At 36.9% G+C, this 18,735-nt stretch overlaps 1 protein-coding gene across 2 annotated transcripts; it reads right to left on the bottom strand.

Annotated features, from left to right (window-relative positions):
- Window positions 1-296: 296 nt before the first annotated feature.
- On the bottom strand, window positions 297-9,970 carry csrp2 (cysteine and glycine-rich protein 2). 2 transcript variants are annotated; one of them, XM_088647293.1, is made up of 6 exons: window positions 9,814-9,970; window positions 6,250-6,368; window positions 2,590-2,758; window positions 2,004-2,133; window positions 1,275-1,368; window positions 297-555 (listed from the first exon to the last, which is right to left on the bottom strand). In XM_088647293.1, exons 2-6 carry the CDS (start codon window positions 6,359-6,361, stop codon window positions 479-481), a joined length of 582 nt encoding a protein of 193 aa, XP_088503419.1. In that variant the 5' UTR covers window positions 6,362-6,368; window positions 9,814-9,970; the 3' UTR covers window positions 297-478. The 2 variants fall into 2 exon arrangements, with proteins under 2 accessions (XP_088503419.1, XP_088503420.1); XM_088647294.1 differs by having other exon boundaries at window positions 9,820-9,968.
- Between the last annotated feature and the right edge of the window lie 8,765 nt (window positions 9,971-18,735).

Below are 18,735 nucleotides of genomic sequence, written 5' to 3'. Positions count from 1 at the left end.
AACACTGCAAAAAAAATCTATCATAGATGAATTATTACATACATTTCAAGAATGTAGTAAAAACTACCCTAATCACAACAGGCTGTCAACTCTGATAAAAGTAGTACACTTTTCATATCCAGATCTCCCCAATCTAGGACATGAACTGCTTCGTGCTGTCTAATACCATCACAGATGAATGGCTGAATTTGGTCTAAAATGTTGGGAGTGACTAACATCCATACACACCCTTAAACTGTTCACTACTAGTACAAGATTTTAAAACAGGCATGGGGGTGAAAAAAGACCCCATTAAGTTTAATCAATAAATGTTTATTAATTGCAAAACAAAAGCCAATGTGGTTTTTATACAAGAACTCCCAATTTAAAAGGGAAATTGGTTAGTAAAGCTTCACAGTAGTAAATGAATGTACAAAGTATTTTTTTTTTGTCTGAGCACTCGGCACTATTCTTGATGATGCGGCATTTGCAAGCTTTATCACTGGGCATGAACAAGGGCTCCAGCACCCTGGCCATAGCCAACACCTTTGGGTCCAAAATTCTTAGCATAACAAGCTGCAAGACAAAAAAAACATTTTGACCATAAAAACATATGCATCACACTTTCCACATCTGGTCATCACACAAGGATTGGGTACAAGGAGAAAATTCTTGACATTGTGTCTACCTTAAAAATGTAAAGCACACTGAACATAAACTATGTCTGATTGCTGCTGTTGAGATTTACAGTCTAAGCAAAGCATCCTAGCACTAAGTTTCAAACAGGATGTTTAGAGGCTAATAGCATACACGTATGTGTGGTAGGTAAGATTGTGGGTAAGAACTATTTGTTACTTTAAGTACCTTTCTGATCTAGAGAGCCATAATCATGATTTTGCTTGTTTACCTTAAACCTAAATAGTACAGACAATTTAAAAATCTTTGATTAAATGTTTGGTTTTCAAAACTTAGTTATACACCTTTCGTACTAGTGAAAACTGACAAATGGAAAAAGTCTCTTCCGTAACAGTCCAAAATGGTTTTCATACACAAGTAACAAAATGCAAAACCTTTTTAAGTTGAAGAAAAATCCCACAATGCACACATGGTATTTTTACCATGACGCAAACTTTGTTTTAAACCAGACAGTGTGTCAACAAGCACCTTAATCATGCACTCATTCTACACAAGCCTCAACTTGTTAAGTTGGCATGGCTTGTGAAAGCCATCCTTCAAACAAGTTTTACCAAAACAGTGTCACCAAACAAGTTCCACTACAGGTCCAGAAAGCTTACCTTTACAGTAGATCTCTCCGTCCTTTTCAGTCTGAGTTGTAGACTCCAAGCTCTTCCCACACTTGGCACATCTGAAGCAGTTCTTGTGCCAGGGCTAAACAGAGGATGGAAAAAACTGACAAGCTGAAAGCATACTGTAACCAAGCAACGGTTTCTATTTCTTTGAATATACGTTAACTGATAAAGATAAGATGACCTTAGCATTAATCTATTACAATCTCACAAATGTCTACATCTAAATTAGGTTCTGATGTTGCAGTTGTGACAAAAGTATCTGCTATACAGTCTGAGTCAGTCAGTCTGACTGCATTTCCTAAAAACAGATTAGATTTGACACTGAGACATTTGAGTTTGGACCTCAATAGAACAATACTGGACTTTGGTATCAATATGTAATCCTGCATTAAGAAGAAATATACAAATACAAATAGTGTGACTGTATTGTTTTGTTTGTCCATGTTGCTTCCATATGATGAGGATGAACACTCCTTGTGTAGCAGAGCTGTCCCTTCACTGATTAAAATGGCCACCAAGTACTGGCTTTGAAGAAGCGCACTGTTTAGATACAGAATCAGACGTCAATATAAAATGCTCCATTTTCACAGGTTCAAGCCTGGTCATGTCATGAGCCGACAGAGACCTCAGTTCCTCAAGGGGTGTCAGGGGCGGAGGTGCTGAAAAAGACCTAAAGTGACCAAGTGACACACCTCACCCTATCTTCTTCCTTACCTTTCCAGCGCCCACTATCTTCTCTGCAGCATACACCGACTCGCCACACCTGGCACACTTCTCGGAGCCCCCAAACTTCTGCGCAAACTTGGAGGGGTTGGCATTGGTGGTTGGTCTGTGACTCTGGCTTCTGTATATTAAAAATAGCTTATTTAGCTCTTCCAATATTGATGTCTGTTTTTGCAAAGCTGGAATGAAGCAGAAGTGCGTGCCTTTTCCCTGACTCTCTCTCAGTGGGTCACACTGTACTCCAGATTATGATCTGCTATGCATCACAGGAGCTGGACTTGCATAAAGAGCTCTTTTAGAACAGAAGTCATCTGACAGCTCTAGGGCTCCTAACTATATGATGCCAATATAAAAGGTACCAATCATTCCATTGTAAACAATTCCTCATTCAAATCAGTGAGAGATGAACACACTATCTGATGAATTGGCACAGGTATTTTTCCATACAATTTCACAGCGATTTGTCCCAACTACAGGCCTCAGAAAATTCAGCATTGTTTATTTAAGACAGAAAAGGGAGGATCTTCTTGTGAGTGGAGCATTATTTCTGTAATAGCTAATTGGAAAAAGCACTCACCCCTCTGGTTTGATGCCAAGTCTCTCTCCTCGGTCCATGTTGAGTGTTCCAGCCCCTTGGCCATATCCATAACCTTTCGGCCCATACTTCTTCCCATAGCAGGACTTGCAGTAAATCTCTGTATCGTGAATGGCCAGCGTGGTGCTGTCTAGGCCCTTTCTGCACACCACTGCAATAATAAAATTGTAATATGAGCAGGAAGACAGACCGTAGCAGGGTGATGCAAGTGAGGAATGATTCCAATTGAAAGTTTGAATCTCCAAACTGTTTTTAATGAAAAACTAGAAAACTGCAACCAAGAGTGCAGAAAAACGATAGTCTTCTGAAATATCTTGATCTGCGTGTTCAGAAATGTCAATGGTGAAAATCAAACTGACAAACTTTCTTCTGACCATTATACAGTACAGAGCTGCCCAGGCTTGGTCCTGGTATACTTGTTAACCAACTATTTAACCCCTGCTCCTAATTACACCCTTAACTGTGCAAAACAAACTATGGTTTCACATACACTGATTCCTGAATATTATTTTTTTATATAATACCCCATTGCGCTTCAAAAAAGAATTGGTAAATACTAACCCTTTTTGATCATTTAAAAAAGATTGCCATAATTAATAATAATGTAAATCTCATAATTATATTGGGAGCTCACAAACATTTTCTGATCATTGCACCACCAAATCGTTTGCAACTGTTCATATGTCACCAGAATAAGGTCTTTAGAACAAAAGGTAGGATCAAGAACCACTGCATTGCAGGTTGCATTTCGATGAGGACCTGTTGACCAGTTGTGGGTGTATTGTGTAGTATTACAGCAAATCTGGCAAGTGCACTTCTGAAGCTGCCCTGGACAAAACCCGCAAGGTTTCAAGTCAATAAGTGCACTGGCTCTACGACCACGGTAATTTGAACAAAATTATTACTATTGTGACGCATGAACAATCATCAGTAAAAAAATCCTTTCTATGTTTGGTGTCAACCTGCCAAAAAGTCCTTGAACAGGGGCAGCTGGTATAAAAGGCTGCATTTTGTCAAAGAGTTGAGGGTTCACTTTGGGTGGCAAACTATCAAAGCAATATGTGAGGTGACAATCAGAAGCAGCATTGAATTTAACTTTAGTATCTATGTAGGAATAAAGCTCTGCAGCTATCTTGGTACAGTATATACAGTACAGGAATAACATCATGTCAAACATTAATATGCTCACTAGACAACATATTGGCCATTACTTGGCCCATGAAGTTAATTGAAGTTAATGAACTTAATTAGCCAATGTTAACTGGCCAGTGTTTTTGCCAGTGTTAACTGGTCAAATGTTTTTAGACAGAGCAGTTAACATGATGAGCAGCACACATCATAGACATAAAAACTAATAGGGCAACTTTATAGGTTCACAATTCACAAAACTTTGGCTGTTGAAGTCTGCCAACGTTTTAATTCAGTCAGTGCAGCAGTTCATCAGGAGGTTCTTGAGCTGGATTCAAATACACACTCAGGTCACATCTTTGTTTGACACAGGACATAAATCTTTGCTTTAATGGTTTTTTTAATTACTACTTTAATGGCTTGGCCTTTTTCAGCATACATGGAACATGAGTTTAAAAAAACAAAATCTGCATAATTGCAATAGGCTTCCAGGCTCTGCCTAAAGGTCAAGTTAAATTGTGGTTGTAGTCTGCAAAATACCCAAGCTGAAATGAAAGTAACTTTATTCACCACACAAAACAGGATCTGGGGATTGTCCTTTTACTAGCGTTTCCTTACAGAACCTGCAATACACCCATAGATTGCATTGCAAACTGCAATACAGTTCTGAAAACAGAAAAAAGCACTTCATAAAAGCAGGTTACTGTATTTGTCTAAAGAGCTCATAGGCTTCAAACACTGTGTTCACCTTAGAGGTATGTTTACATAAAACTTTCATAACTTTTTGTGCACACAACAAGTTTAATATCAAGCACCTAAAGGAACTGAACTATTCTAAGGCTCAGAATTCTTGAAAACCCATCCTGAGAAGAGACTGACCCTGCTTCGTTATTGATCAGGAAAGCATGAGTAAATCACATACACATCTTGTCAGTCTAGACGATGTCTCCGAAATGCATGAGCAGACACATGACATATGTAACCAATGACGTTTACCATTCATTAAACGTAATTTACTGCAATTACTCAGTATTGGGATAAATCAGACCATCATGGTGTTGCACATATCTAGATGGCACTATACTCTTTAAAACATTTGCTACTATTGGACAACAGCTGGGTAACCAAATTATAATTTCTGGATTGCATGAAGATAAACTCTTAATGGGTTACAAGTTGATGTCCAAGAAAATAGAAAGATCGTACTGTAAGTCTGCCTTGCTGGGCCCAGACTTTGACAAACTGGTAAAGGCAACAAGGTCGAGTTGAGATTTTGGTTCATACTTTATGTGAGGTTATGGAAGGAGTAGATTTCATAGATTCACTTAATATAATGCATAAATTCTTATAACACAAAACTTAAAGGAAATCGACCTCCATTTATGATGCCCAATAGAAAAAAGTCAGAAGAGGAGAGTCAATGTACAAGAATTCTCAGTGACTCAAAGTCAGACTCGCAGAGCAAAATCAATTTTAACCTTTATGAACAATAAAATAAGACACTACACAATCTGACTGCATGGCCCTTTATGAACAAACAAACTAAGAACCCCAAAATAAACTATAACAGCTGACTCAGGTCAATTGGGGAAAAATATATATTTACATTGTGTAACTGCAATATGAAGCTCTGAAAAAAATCAATATTGTTCAAGAATTTGGAATTATGGCTTTCACACTAAAGCCACATTTTCAAGTTTAGAATTTTTTTATTGTGTTCCATATCTTCACAACAGAGTGCATAACATTTCTGGTCATTCAGTGAGATAAACAGCACTTTTATTCTTTTGAGTTCCTGGACTTATCATGCTCGTTTGTCTTTGTCCTCAGGGACAAAGCAGCTTCTGTAACATCAAGTCCATTAAAATAAACATTATAAAGGCCAGATTGTCTTCTTCCTGCAATAGCCAGGCATTAATCCAAAGGATGTGTGTCATTACAACAGTTCCAGAAAGATACAATCTGTTAAAAGGAGGTCAACTTAAGCTGCATTCAAACCAAAAAACAAGCAACCTTTAATACAACGTCAGCATCTAGGAAGAATATGTCCTAAGGGCACTAATTGATTTAGGCCGCCCTGGGCCCTAGAAAAGAAAATCATTTCAAGAGGCTTGGCTAAGCAATTAATATAGTAGTCTCCAAAATTACTAACACCTTAAATGAAACAATTACATTTTACAAAGAAAATGCAATTCTGAATCAGTGTTTTTCCAATATCTGTAAATGTGAGAATGTTTGAAAGGGGGGTAACGACTATAAACAGATGTTTCTAAATGCACAAATGTTCAAATGTAGTCCTATCTTCCAAACACACATATAACCCCTTTAACGGTTTTTCATCGTCTCATAGTTTCACAAACCCTCAGTTTAGATTTCTGGACATCACCTTGTTGACCGTTGCATTAATAGAGGCGAAAAACAAAAGAACAATGCTCAGTACACCACGGGGAAAGTCCCACTACACCAATTTTACACCTGGCTGAAGAAAGCTTGAAATGATACTGTTGTACTTACTGCAGAGAAAACAGCATTTGTGAAAGCTTTTCCCATCACACTGCACCTCCTCAGCATGGTACACTGTCCTCTGGCAGGCTGCACACTTGTTACCACCACCCCAGTTCGGCATTCTGGTGCTGTGAAGAGGAGACAGGAAGAGCGAAACAGAGCTTTACTTCTACAAGCATCTCATACAGGAAGTCTGAGGTAGGTATGTCCTTCCCGTTTCAAGTCACGTCAGCAGTAGCTTCCTCCTTCTGCACATTCCAATTATTAGATGAGAAGACTGAAAGCCCTTGGAAAACCTTGAGAAGTTACAAAGAGAAAAATGCAGACCCACACAACTCCCTAAAGTCGTGGGCTTATGGGTCTACCTTCTCCTTTTCAAAAGAAGTAGGCATTCTTTCAAACCAAGCAAAATCATTACTGTGTTTCTAAACTATTAAAACAAATAGTTCTAACAGTTCAATGTAGGGATGTATCAAGTAGGGATGTAGGGATGTATCTCAGTAGGGATGTATCAAGTAGTTCTATATCAAACAGGGATACAGTAATTCAAGTTGTCATGGAAATGAAAGGTCGATGATGTCCGATAAAATCGTTACATTTTCTACTGGGATTGTATTTAAATTAATATTTTTGGTCTGCATCATGGTGTTTTCAAGCTACCACATGAATAAGACTTATTGTTTGTCAAAACATGTCCAGGGTGTTTCGAGGCTTTGAGGTGCGCAAATGCTCACTTCACTTCCACAACAATGTTGAACGATGACCGTTTTCATGTTGAATGTGCTATAATGGAAATTAATATAAATTGGAAAATGTTGCTGGGAGTGGGATTAAACTTTTCTTCTAAAAAAAGACCTAATACACCATGGAACAACAAAAACACTTTGGATGCAATTAAAAATATTGGCCATGTTTTTTAAATCTACGTATATCTTGAGGACTACCCTTTTAATTAAAATTCTATAAAAATTGGCTAAGTATAATTTTCATTTTAAATAAAAAGTATAAAGTGGGACATTTTTTACAAGCTGAAGTGTAAGACTGAATTAAGTGATGTAATCACATAGCTAGTAAAACTGTAATGCATACTGTATGTAATTCTAGCTTGACCACAACCAAGAATTCATTAATCATGCAAGTCAGAAACGGCTATATTTTGAAGTTGCAAGTCACCATAATTACAAACTATGAACTGAGCTCTTAAGACTACCCAGATGTAAAAAAGGAAAAAAGAAGAAGTCTCCCATTCCTCTGTCAAGTCTCAATTCATGCAACGTTTTCATAGACTGTAGTTTATCATATATAAATATACATCTTTCACTGAGCCATTCTGTTTCTTGGATCAGGACACTCAGGCAATCAGTTAAGACACGCACTTTCTACAACTGCAAAGTCATCATAGCTTGTGTCTAGAGCAGCAGTTTCAGTCTGAGAACTCCAGCAAGATGGTAATCAGGAACAGCAATGTAAACTGCACATGGAACTACAGACAGAATGAAAAAGGATGTATAATTATTATGTTTGTGTTTTAATATTCAAATTAAACATTTGAAACATACAACATTTTAAGGTCCAGTGCCCGTGGACACATTCAGAAAGCTTCATTTGTTCCCCTTAAGGTTGTTGAAAATCTTATATACTGCAAATACAGTGTAGGTAACAAAATGAGCTGATACTGCCTTGTTTAACACTTCCCAGGAAGGTGACTTATTTTCCTTGAAGCCAAGCTAGTGGCCAACCACTCCCAAGAAATGGCGTGTGCTCCAGCGGTTAGGGACAATGCACTGGATGCAATGTGTGAACTCTATTTATATGCTTCCAGATTTTTCTATAGGAAACCTCCTGAACACAATGAGTCTGAGCACAGCCTCATACAACAATACACCATGTGTACAGTTTTCAAGTTAGAAGGTACAACCTGCTTTTTTTTAGATTTAGAGATACGATTCAAATGACCAAGATAAGAATACCTATAAACCCCCATCCCCCTACAAAAGAGGAAAAGTCATTTCAAAGTAGACGGCAAAAGCACACAATGTATAAAGACAAAACCATTAATATGCAAAAATGCATCCATCTTGATCTTCATGCTAAAGAAACTGTAAACAATCCATTGCCAGTCAACACCAAATACAACTGAAACTGAAGATCTGGTATTGCAACACCTAAAATACAATTTTCACAAGCTTGATAGTATACCGTGAGCTAAACTGGAATAACATAAATCTTTCCTTATTTTTCTAATCATAAAACTTTAAAAGCTTTTACATTTATGAAAATGAAAAAACATTCAGTTGTGACTTTTTCTGTGTTGTTATATGAGCACCTTTAACAAAGTTTTTAAATCTTTCTGCAAAAAATATTCACTGCATTGGGTATAACTGCACATGCTTTCATCCAGTTTAGAAAAGGCATCTCTCCAAAGGCTTAGATTCAGCAAGAGGCAATGGAGTTTTTCTTTCAGGGATGTACCACACCATAAACATTAGTTATCCTTAGAAGCATATATATGCTAGAACGTGCTTTAGAAATACACTATCCAGTTTCCATGTGAAAAACATGCGGGTTCATTTGTCTGAGGCCTCGGTATTACTCCATGTACGGTATTTTTCACTTGGTGAATTAAGCAATTTAATCTCCAACTGACTTGAACACACAATTACGTGCCAGCTGAATCAAACGAAATGATACTTTTCGAAGACTGTCTATGTGACGGCACAGAAGCAACCACAGCACAGAGTTTTTAAATAACCCCTTTGAAAGGAACTGCTGACATCAAACTTAGTGCATTACAGTTTGTATTACAAAGCAATGCCTTTGCATTCGATCAATCGTGAAGATACGAACCTTAAATGTGTACAAGGTTCTTGAGAAAACAGACTTTTAACAACTAAAGGTGTGCAAATGTTTCTAACATTCCAGCTCATTTTATTTCCAAACCGACCTTGAGTGAAAGAACACCTGGGAGGTACTCTCGGGTAGAAGCCTGGCTTTTGCAGGTTCTTTTAAACAGTCCGTCTGCTGCCAGGTAGCCTCCGCAAACCTTAATTTTTGCTACAAAGTTTCCGCCTAATACATATTTCAACTAGTACTTAATAACATGTAAGTCTTTAAGTAAACATGTTTAAGTAAACAAAAGTTCACTGGGAAAAACAGTCTGAAGAAGTAACAAAATCATGTACAGATACCGGTACTGTATTCAAAAAGCACTGCATTTCCAGATATAAACTTCATTATAGATGCACGTTGCCTTTAATCGAACAGTAAGTCAAAACAGACTCATAAAATGTACTGTATTTATAATCAAACTATCCAATAACGACTAATGAAACCCATTAAGAGAAGACTTAACTTGGGCAGCAGCTTTTATACGTATTTCATTTCCATACATATAATCGTTTTGAAAGTGTAAAGTAGAAGAATTAAACGCATCACGTATAGCCATCTCAATATTTATAGCTGAAAACCAACCGCTAATCGATGTAAATTCGACGTTCATGCAAATAGATAATATATCGATAGGATTAAAAATGATTATCTTTACAATGCATCAAACAAGCAAAAAACCCTTACATTTACCGCAGATTTAGACTGAAGACTCAAATCCGCACAGATGGTGCTACGGTCAACCTCCCCCCTCAAATTCGGCGAGTTCGAGCTGCGTCAGACTCTCATAGGTGGGAGGAGTGGTTGGGTTTGGAATGTTCAGGCGTGGAAACCTTGCTCACGGAATTTTGCGTCATCTTGGATGTGGCATGCGACGAGAATTGTCAGTACGTACAGCTAATGCCTTCCCTGCGCTGCGGTGATCATCATATGTTTACTCAACAGGGCCGACGGCAGCCCTATTAATAATAAAGAGAAATGCATGACTACTGATGAGTTGAAGAGACTGTAAAAACCTATTTCTTGAATAAACCTATTGTATAAATGACAAAAGGGGGTGCACACAAAGCCCAAGGCTTTTCTAAATGTGTATATAAAAATATCATTTTTATTAAGTGCACTAATGAAAAAATCACGTACTGCAGCTGTGGCAATTCCATTGTTTATAATTATATAAGAATAATTTATAGTAAATGGATGTGGTTGCTATGAACGAAATAATACGTTCATTTGGGACGGATGTTTTTGCCTGACAGACTGAAAGAAAATTCTAGAGTGAAATCTTATGGTTAAGGCACAGGAATAAGACCAAGAGGCATTGATTTCATTACCAAATATAAATGTGTGACTTTGACAAATGCATAACTATCAGACCAAACCCAGAATCAACTAGTAGAAAAGAGCTGTCTGAACACACCTTAGATAACGTTTTCACAGTTTTCACACTATCGCACAGCTGTTTGCTAAACAGAATGTTTAGAACAATACCCTGACGTTTGTTATTCAGAAGACTAGTATTTATGGCTTACTTCCACTAAAAATATGTATTGTGCAGTGCTACGAGTTGTAATAATGTTTATTCTTTTTGTATGTCTGGATGAAACACAATATAAAACTCAAGTCTCCATTGCAAAGTTTACTGTAATATACAGTACAAGATTTAAAGTCAAATTGTATTAACGTGGTGAAATAATAGTAAAGCATACAGCACAAAGTTATTGTAAAGCATGGTAAACATTTTTAGACATCACTGGTGACATACTGTACAGTAAAAAACAAAAACAAATTAAACACAAGGTGAATCTGAAGTTATTCTTAACTAAATACTATCAGATATGTGCCAGATTCTTCATATCAGAGTTAGAATAATGTGGACAGCCCTGGTCCTGCAGAGACACAGGCTGGTCTTACAGGCTACCCTTATATCAAAAGTTCGTAAAGACTAATAGTAGTAATTGCTTCAGTTAAGGTCAAAGTGAAATTCTTCCAAATACTTAAGAGATTTAGGATTCAAGGGTGTCCTGTAAAACCTGCTCGAACAGGAGTGGTCGTCTCTGAGCTATTTGTTTTAAAATATATGCACATATTGCAAGAAGGCTTTATCATATGTATGTAAACTAAGGTAATGACATTGCAAGACTGTGATACAATGAGGTATTTCAGCATGTGAAAGCACATGGAGGCACAGATATGGTAGGCAGTTTGGTCTTGAAAACCAAGAATTCTGCTTAGCCTCATCTTCAGCAGAACACATTCAATATTTAAATATAGTAATTTATGGATAAGGAAAACAATTATCACTTTTAAGATTTTGATGGAGATTTATGGCATGCTCAGATAAGTTGGGAAAGCCTCTGAAACTCAAGTACCGATGGTCAAAAACTTTAATTGGAAGCACAAGGATTTAAACATAACCCTCAAATTATTTTTGTAGTGCCTTTTTGTCTTGTTTTACATGAAGAACATGCTAAGGTAAATTGATCCTTTGTTTTTACTCAAAGCATTCTTCTACTTACAGCATATAAATAGTGCTTTTATATTTTGCTGTGTATGAAACACATTTGTCAGCTGTAATCCTATAGTCAAGACAGGCTGCCCACACATAACTAGATGCTGGGATGTGCAGTGATGGATCTGTGGTTGTTTTGCCATTTCTTAAGTCAATTCTTATAGAGAGAGCTTTTGGGAAGCTTACAGAATGTTGTTTATTAGTAAAAAGAGTTGATCCGTTGTGCAGTATGTTTCATACGTTTAATGAAAATGGGATATGGGAAAAGTACTATACCATATGAATGAATTAAATACCTCTGAGAAAATCTTTGGCTGTTTCACATTCCACAGAAACTATTAACCTTTATCTGAAATGTCAGATGGTGTTAAAAGGAAAAACAGGCTGGTCCTAAGACAACTGAAAGGGCTTTTTAGGAAAAGAAGGGTTACTAAAGGCATTCAACATTGTCTGATTGTGGTGATTTATTGTTGTTTTAGAATATTTACTCAAGAGAGGAATTAAGTCCCTCTGTTCACTCAAGGGTCTTGCTGCTATGGATACATTACATAAAACACAACACAGAAAAATGTCTGAATTTGACAAGAAAACAAAAACTTTGATAGGGGATGTTAACAGGGCCTTGTGTCTGTACTTATTCCTTTCAGCACATAGAGTAAGTAGTTTAAGGTGCCTATGTGTGCTTTTGATATAGCTGACTTTGAACATCAATCAAAATGTAGAACACATATGGGTTTTCTCATTTAATTAATGTCAGTTTTTTCAAAGGTGTCAGAAAAACTTAAAAAACATTTATTATGTGTTGTTTTCTAGGTTAGATGTACCTTCTTAATTATACTGTCAGTCTCACTATACAGTATATTCCCTGTGTGATTTTTCTTGATCCTTGCTCTTTGTTCGCCCATTCTAATTGTACAATACTCTTTGAGAGGCTTTCTATAATTTCCCAGAAAGTTTAAAGGGATTTAGATTTGTATTCCCTTATGTTGTTGTTTTTTCATAAAATAGGATGGTACTATACTTAGAAACCTTCCCACTTCAATTCCTGCTTATCAGTTTTAAAATAATTAAAAATAACAACATTTCTTAAGTACACTTAAGTACAGGCTTAAGTACACTTTTTTGAACTATAAATATAAATAATTCCTCTATTTTGACTTGCATAGACTTAGCACCTTATTTTTTCTATATCATTTCTAAGAAAGAATCTGTTCACATTGATTTAATGTACTGAATATAACAGGACACCACAAAACAAACTACACAACAGAAGTGATTATAGAGCTAAGCAAAAAGCACATCAGGGACTAGTTAAAATTTTACTTAGGTTAGAAGAGGTTAATTCTGCACTGAAAAGTTCAAAGTAAGAGCACACATCCTTTCAGTTATTGAGCCTTCTTCAGGTGTTTATAGTTGTTCCTTTGTTTCCACAGGCTAACACACTAACAGTCTGTACTACTTTGTTTGCGTAAAGGGCATTTTATAGATGCATTCAGAAACAACTGAAAACTAAATTAAACAGCAAAACTGCCAAAATAAAATATCTATCATATTTTCATCATGTCACTGCACAGGACATAAGCAATTCACAAAATCAAACTCAGAGCCACAAATACTGTCGCTCATACAATGTGTTTCAACAGGAAGGATGAAACATTTGAGTACTTTGTAATTAAATCTCCTTCAGTGCTTCCATCTCCTGACTTTTGTGTTTTCTAAACCAATGATATAATTCATTTGGCTTCCACCTTCAGTTCCATGATGAACTAGTTTGTACTTGTATTGAAGACTAGATGTGATACATCCAATCCATTAATTTACAATTCAAGTGTCTGTCCCTTGCTGTTGTTCCAGCAGGTCTGATATAATCTTACAATAGTCTGTACATTCACAGCCAGCAGATAGCATTTCTGAAACCCACTGCCTTCTGCTCTTCTTTCACTTTGTATGTGAAAATTGTCACCACAATATTTTGATTATTAGAAAACACAGTAATCCATTAAATACTGCCAAATCTTTCTTTTATTGTGATGAAAGCTTTGCTCTGGAACACAAATAATAAGGAATGCCATTTAGAAAGAATGTTTTGTTGAAGGGGAAAATGTGAAGGAAAGGATAATGGAAAACAGATGGATGGGATAGGTCAGTATATTATTTTCCCATGATGCTTTAATGGATCAAAGTGGATAAAGGACAGGTCGTGAGTAGCCATTGAAAAATCAAGAACTGAAAGAGACAGATTCCTTTATATTGCATTCTTTCTTGTGATTAATACTGTATGTTTGTGGTCACTTATCGAACTCATGCTGCCTTCAGCTCACACCCAGTTATGTTCTATGGAGGCTCAGTGTACTGTATTTCAAAATGAGGACATGATGGAGGTTAACAAACTGTCAGGTCCTTTGAATTTCTCAAGAAGGGAAGGACATCATCTCGACAGTCATGTCAGCCTGTATTTTACAATTGCTGTAGCTTCAAATGAGGGATGCCCTAGGTTGTTGCTTTCATTGCAGGCTTTCCAACTCAGACTTTCCATGACATTTCTGCTCTATTTAACAACAGCTGAATTCAGCTGAAATGTGGGACTTTCTTGTTCTGTCCAAAAAGGCCCCTTTCTTCTGTCACTGTGCAAAGTCATATTTTCCTAAGGCTGGGGGTTGAAGGTTAGTATTTGCATCTTATTGTTTTAGACAGCTGCATCACTTCAGTTTTCTCTTCTTAAATGTTCCACATTCTGTATTTGTACTCTGTATTTTCTGTATTTCAATCAATACACATTTAGTGAATTTGTGATCTCATCACTGTGTTGAAAGATTTTATCTGGAGTTGGCCTGTTGTTACCTTCTTCCATTTCTTATTTGTTCCAGTTAATCTTCCCAGTGTCATTTTGATGAGCAGATAAAAATAAAGAAAACCCACTGTGCATGCTTTACTTTCAAGGAAAGCCTCTTATACAAAATGCAAGTAAACATATTTTAAGTAAAAAATTATTTACCACTCACGAGCATAGAAACCACTCGGTTTGGCAGACTGGGTTTGAAGGTTGCACTGTGTGGTTATGATATCCCAGGTGTTCCTTAGATGGGTTTTGAGTGCGTTATAACCTCATCTCCATTGTCAGAGAGGTATGGATGGGATCAGACCTAATTGTAAAAAGATATTTTCATTGCTGACCCCATTGTCTGTCCACACTACACATCTTTGCTTGCCATTGTCCTTGTTGAACTGAAATTTTGTTAAGGTATCAGATCTGAAGTGAACAGCACTTCATGTGAATCATATGCTTTCTGCTCTAAAGTACATATGTGCTGTCCATAAGTATGGAATGTTTGGAAAGTGTATAAGTCTGCTTCCTTAAGTGATTTTCTTACTCCTAAAAAGGCCCATTTCCGCTGGGCATTTGCTGGTCTATAATTCAGGTGAAACTGTAGTCTTTGTCTGCTTTATCTGCTTTCTGACAGGGTACTGGTTGCAGAAAAGCTTAAAAATAAACACCTGGGGCTTGTTGTTGCCTCCAGAAGAGTGGTCTCCATAAATTCTGTCTGCATTTTCCATCTTCCAGTCTCACTGTTCCTATAAAGATATCTCGTTGTTTGATTGTGGAATTTTATGGGCCATTGTATGAATGTGGGTGGGTTAGAAGGATGGAGAATAAATTGAAACACCATGTCTGACATCATATGGATTTCTTCTGACACATTAACCAAAACAACAAAGTTCAATCTTGGACTTTAAACTTGGACGTTACTAATTTGCATTTTTCCCCCTGTATATGCCAAGCCTTCATTCACTTTTACTTTTCAATAGTTCGTGATTTATTGTACCTCTTTCACAGTTGATTTTTTACCATTTTTTACCACGATTGCTGTGAGCTTTACTATGTTTTATCATTTTTCTACAATTAATGTCCCTAAACAAGGTGATACTTTTTTCTCAGATACGTTCTAGCTCTTTCCTTCCTATACTTTAGAAAAACCTGGTGGGATTTCATCATACTCAGACAATTAAAATCCAAAGCCAGCAGTCAGCTTAATTCTATTTAACTGAAGCACCTGGGCTCAGTAAGAGTGAATCTGTCTTGTGATAAGAATTATTTTCATTAATTTATTGCATTTTCATTATCACTAGTTATTTCATGTCACCTTTCATTCAATGTCAGTGAAAACCTGTGGGTCTTTGTTGTGAACAATGCAATGAAAAAGCTTGAGAACCTTGAGAACTTTGTGAAGTTATGTACTATACCTTTGTAAGCTCCGAAGAGAATGCCAAAAAATTAAAGTAAGCTTCCATTCAGACTTTTTCTTGTCTGAGACACCCGCTGAATAGTTTTTTTTACAAAAGTCCAAAATTAATTTCCGTTATTGTTTTCTTTTACAGCCACAAGCAACATTTCATTGGAATGCAGCTTTCTGTCCAGGGAGTAATTAAATTAAGATTACATGTGATTGTGGCAGACTTGGCACTTTTCAAATGGCTGTGGAGACTTTCACTTCATTCTAAAAATACATGTCCATCTTCTGGGCTTGGAATTCTAGTTGTTGACTCATTTCCTGAAGACTGTCTGGGAAGCTCAGTAGTTTGTAAAATTCTGCTGAAGCTCAGACATCAAAGTACTGTATACTATTACTAACTTCTGTAAAATAGGTTTACAAGGTGATGTAAGGCTCTCTGGGTACTGGATCAAATGTCTCAACGCCCGTGGTATTAGGTTTTACTTGAATGGGTTGTGACATTATTGTGTAATGTACAGTACATATCATAACCACAGTAAATATAAAATTTGCAAAAGACACTGTATTTCCCCCCCCTGTGCTTAATATCTGTTTGAATTTTTTGTTGATCTGTTGTTTCTGAGTAGTTAATCCACTGACTCCAGCATTTCTGTGCTTAACATAACTTTCCTCCCTCCTGGAGTGAGATGGCAGCTGCAGGCAGGCTGTGGTCATTTTGTTTGTGTAACATGTCTCGTGCACTGAACCAGTCACAGAAGTGACGTGACCTCCCTCTGAAGTCTAGACAGTGTAAAATTCCACTACAGCAGAGGACCTGATCTTTTGGTGTGGTGGAGTTATCTGCTGTCTAGAGAGTGCATGCTGGGAGCCCCCGAGTGACCAAGATCAAATTACGATAGGGGCAGGGAGAGCTGCTGCATCTGTCACGTTTGAGTCTGTATATTTTTAACTTCTGGTCAAGTGAAATCACATTCAAAGATGATGCAATTAAAACAGCCCATTACTGTCAAATTAGGGATTGAACCACTGCACTGTAAATCTTATTGTCCAATAAAAAGAAATGTTATAATATAATGGCAATAAGGCCACTGCCTTAAATCTATTTGGACTTGGGTTTAATCCTGGCTCAGATCACATTCTGGGTGGAGTTCTCCCCAAGTTCCATTGATTTTCTCTGGGTGCTTAGTTTCCTCCCTTAGTCCAAAGGGTGTTTTATTTGGATTAATTGGCATCTCCAAACCCTCCCCACACACTGTACTGTATGTGTTTATGTTTGCCTTGTGATGGACTATCTTCCTGGCCAGGGCATAGTCCTGTCTTGTGCTTTCTGCCTGCCCAATTGGGGTCCAGCTCACCATGACCAAGGGATAAAGTGGTTACTGAAGGAGGATGGGTGGTATAAATATATAAATTAATTAAAGGGAGCTGAGTTTTGGGACTAAGGATATCTGTTGAGTACCACTCTGGAACTCCTTTAAACCTCTTATTCTTCACTAGCTTCTGCAGAGTGACATTAAATGAGTTGTTCATTAAAATATGTATTTTAATAATATATATATTATATTTAGTACACTATATATATCAAAAGAAACACTAGAGAGGAAGCTAGTCACCTTACAGAGCCCGTTTGGTTTCGAGCAGCTGCTTGATCTGAGGATCTCATCCAGCTGCATCTTGAAGATGCCATGGTATCGGCTTCTTTGGAGACAGTAGTGCAATGTTGTGGAGAGTCATAAGTGCCATATTGTGGAAGTGCCTTACAGCAGATGATAATCTCACTGCCCTTCATTAAATTGACAGGATTTTGAGATCTGTGCTTCATGTGTTGGTACAGCAATAGCAACATTAACGTTGTTCAGCGTGATAATGCTCATCCTCAGCCAGCTGCCAGGCTGATCTGCTCAGCAGACTGAACGTTCCTTTGACCTGTGTTCACTCTGTCTTCCAGCCCATGCCAAACTGCCTGCATACGGCTTATTCTAATGCTGGATATACAGTTATTGATCATTTCTGAATGTGTCACGTTATATATGACTTTTTGTCACTTAAAATTAATCAGATGACCTAATGATGTCACATCTAGTGCTCATTTTAGGAAATAGAACCGTTTTTCAATCCTGTTTATTTTATCCTAGATTATACATTTATATTAGATATAATTCTATTTAAATATAATTTACCTCAGATAATCATAATTTCAGCAATAACAGTAAACAATCAAAATTTTCATTGGAAAGTCCTTTGGACATGAATATGTGTTGTACATTTAACAATAAGAAATTTCTAGAAATTTTTATACTTTTCTTAAAGGGGAACTGCAATACACATACAAAATACTATCAGGGTTAATTTAAAATAAAAAAAGAAATGGCTACTATTTCAGTAGCTCATTATAGAATTTTGGTTCTGTATATTGAAAGTAAAACTGAGTGAAAAGTCGAGCAATTGAAAATATCCAAGATTTTTGGATAGTAATATATAGTATATGCTCCCAATTTCTAAGTCCACGAAAATTCACTTTAACTCCTGGAGAATCAATCATAACCATGAACACTTTATGTCAGGAACAAGATACATAGCAAATCAAGAGGAAACAAAATCACTGTGCTTGGATTTCAGGCTCTTTTAACTCAGTACAGTGGAGCCAGAGAGCAGAAGTGTTTTGTTATTGACAAGGGCACCAACGAAAAGTGAAGGCAGCTTCATTCCCCAGTAAAGTCCTGACATCTAGTGGTCAGTTGGCAGTACATTACCTCCCCACCTCCCTGAGTGTCAAAGCAGATTTTTGTGGTGTTTTTTTTTTTGGTTTCTTGATACAAACATAAAACTGCAGGTTAGGAATGGGAAAAGGGAATAAGAAACACATCT

Source organism: Lepisosteus platostomus, chromosome 9 (assembly GCF_059453375.1).
Source record: "Lepisosteus platostomus isolate fLepPlt1 chromosome 9, fLepPlt1.hap1, whole genome shotgun sequence".
NCBI classification, from domain to species: Eukaryota; Metazoa; Chordata; class Actinopteri; order Semionotiformes; family Lepisosteidae; genus Lepisosteus; species Lepisosteus platostomus.
The sequence above is the reverse complement of the archived record's forward strand: the minus strand, read 5'-3'. Positions and strand labels throughout refer to the sequence as shown.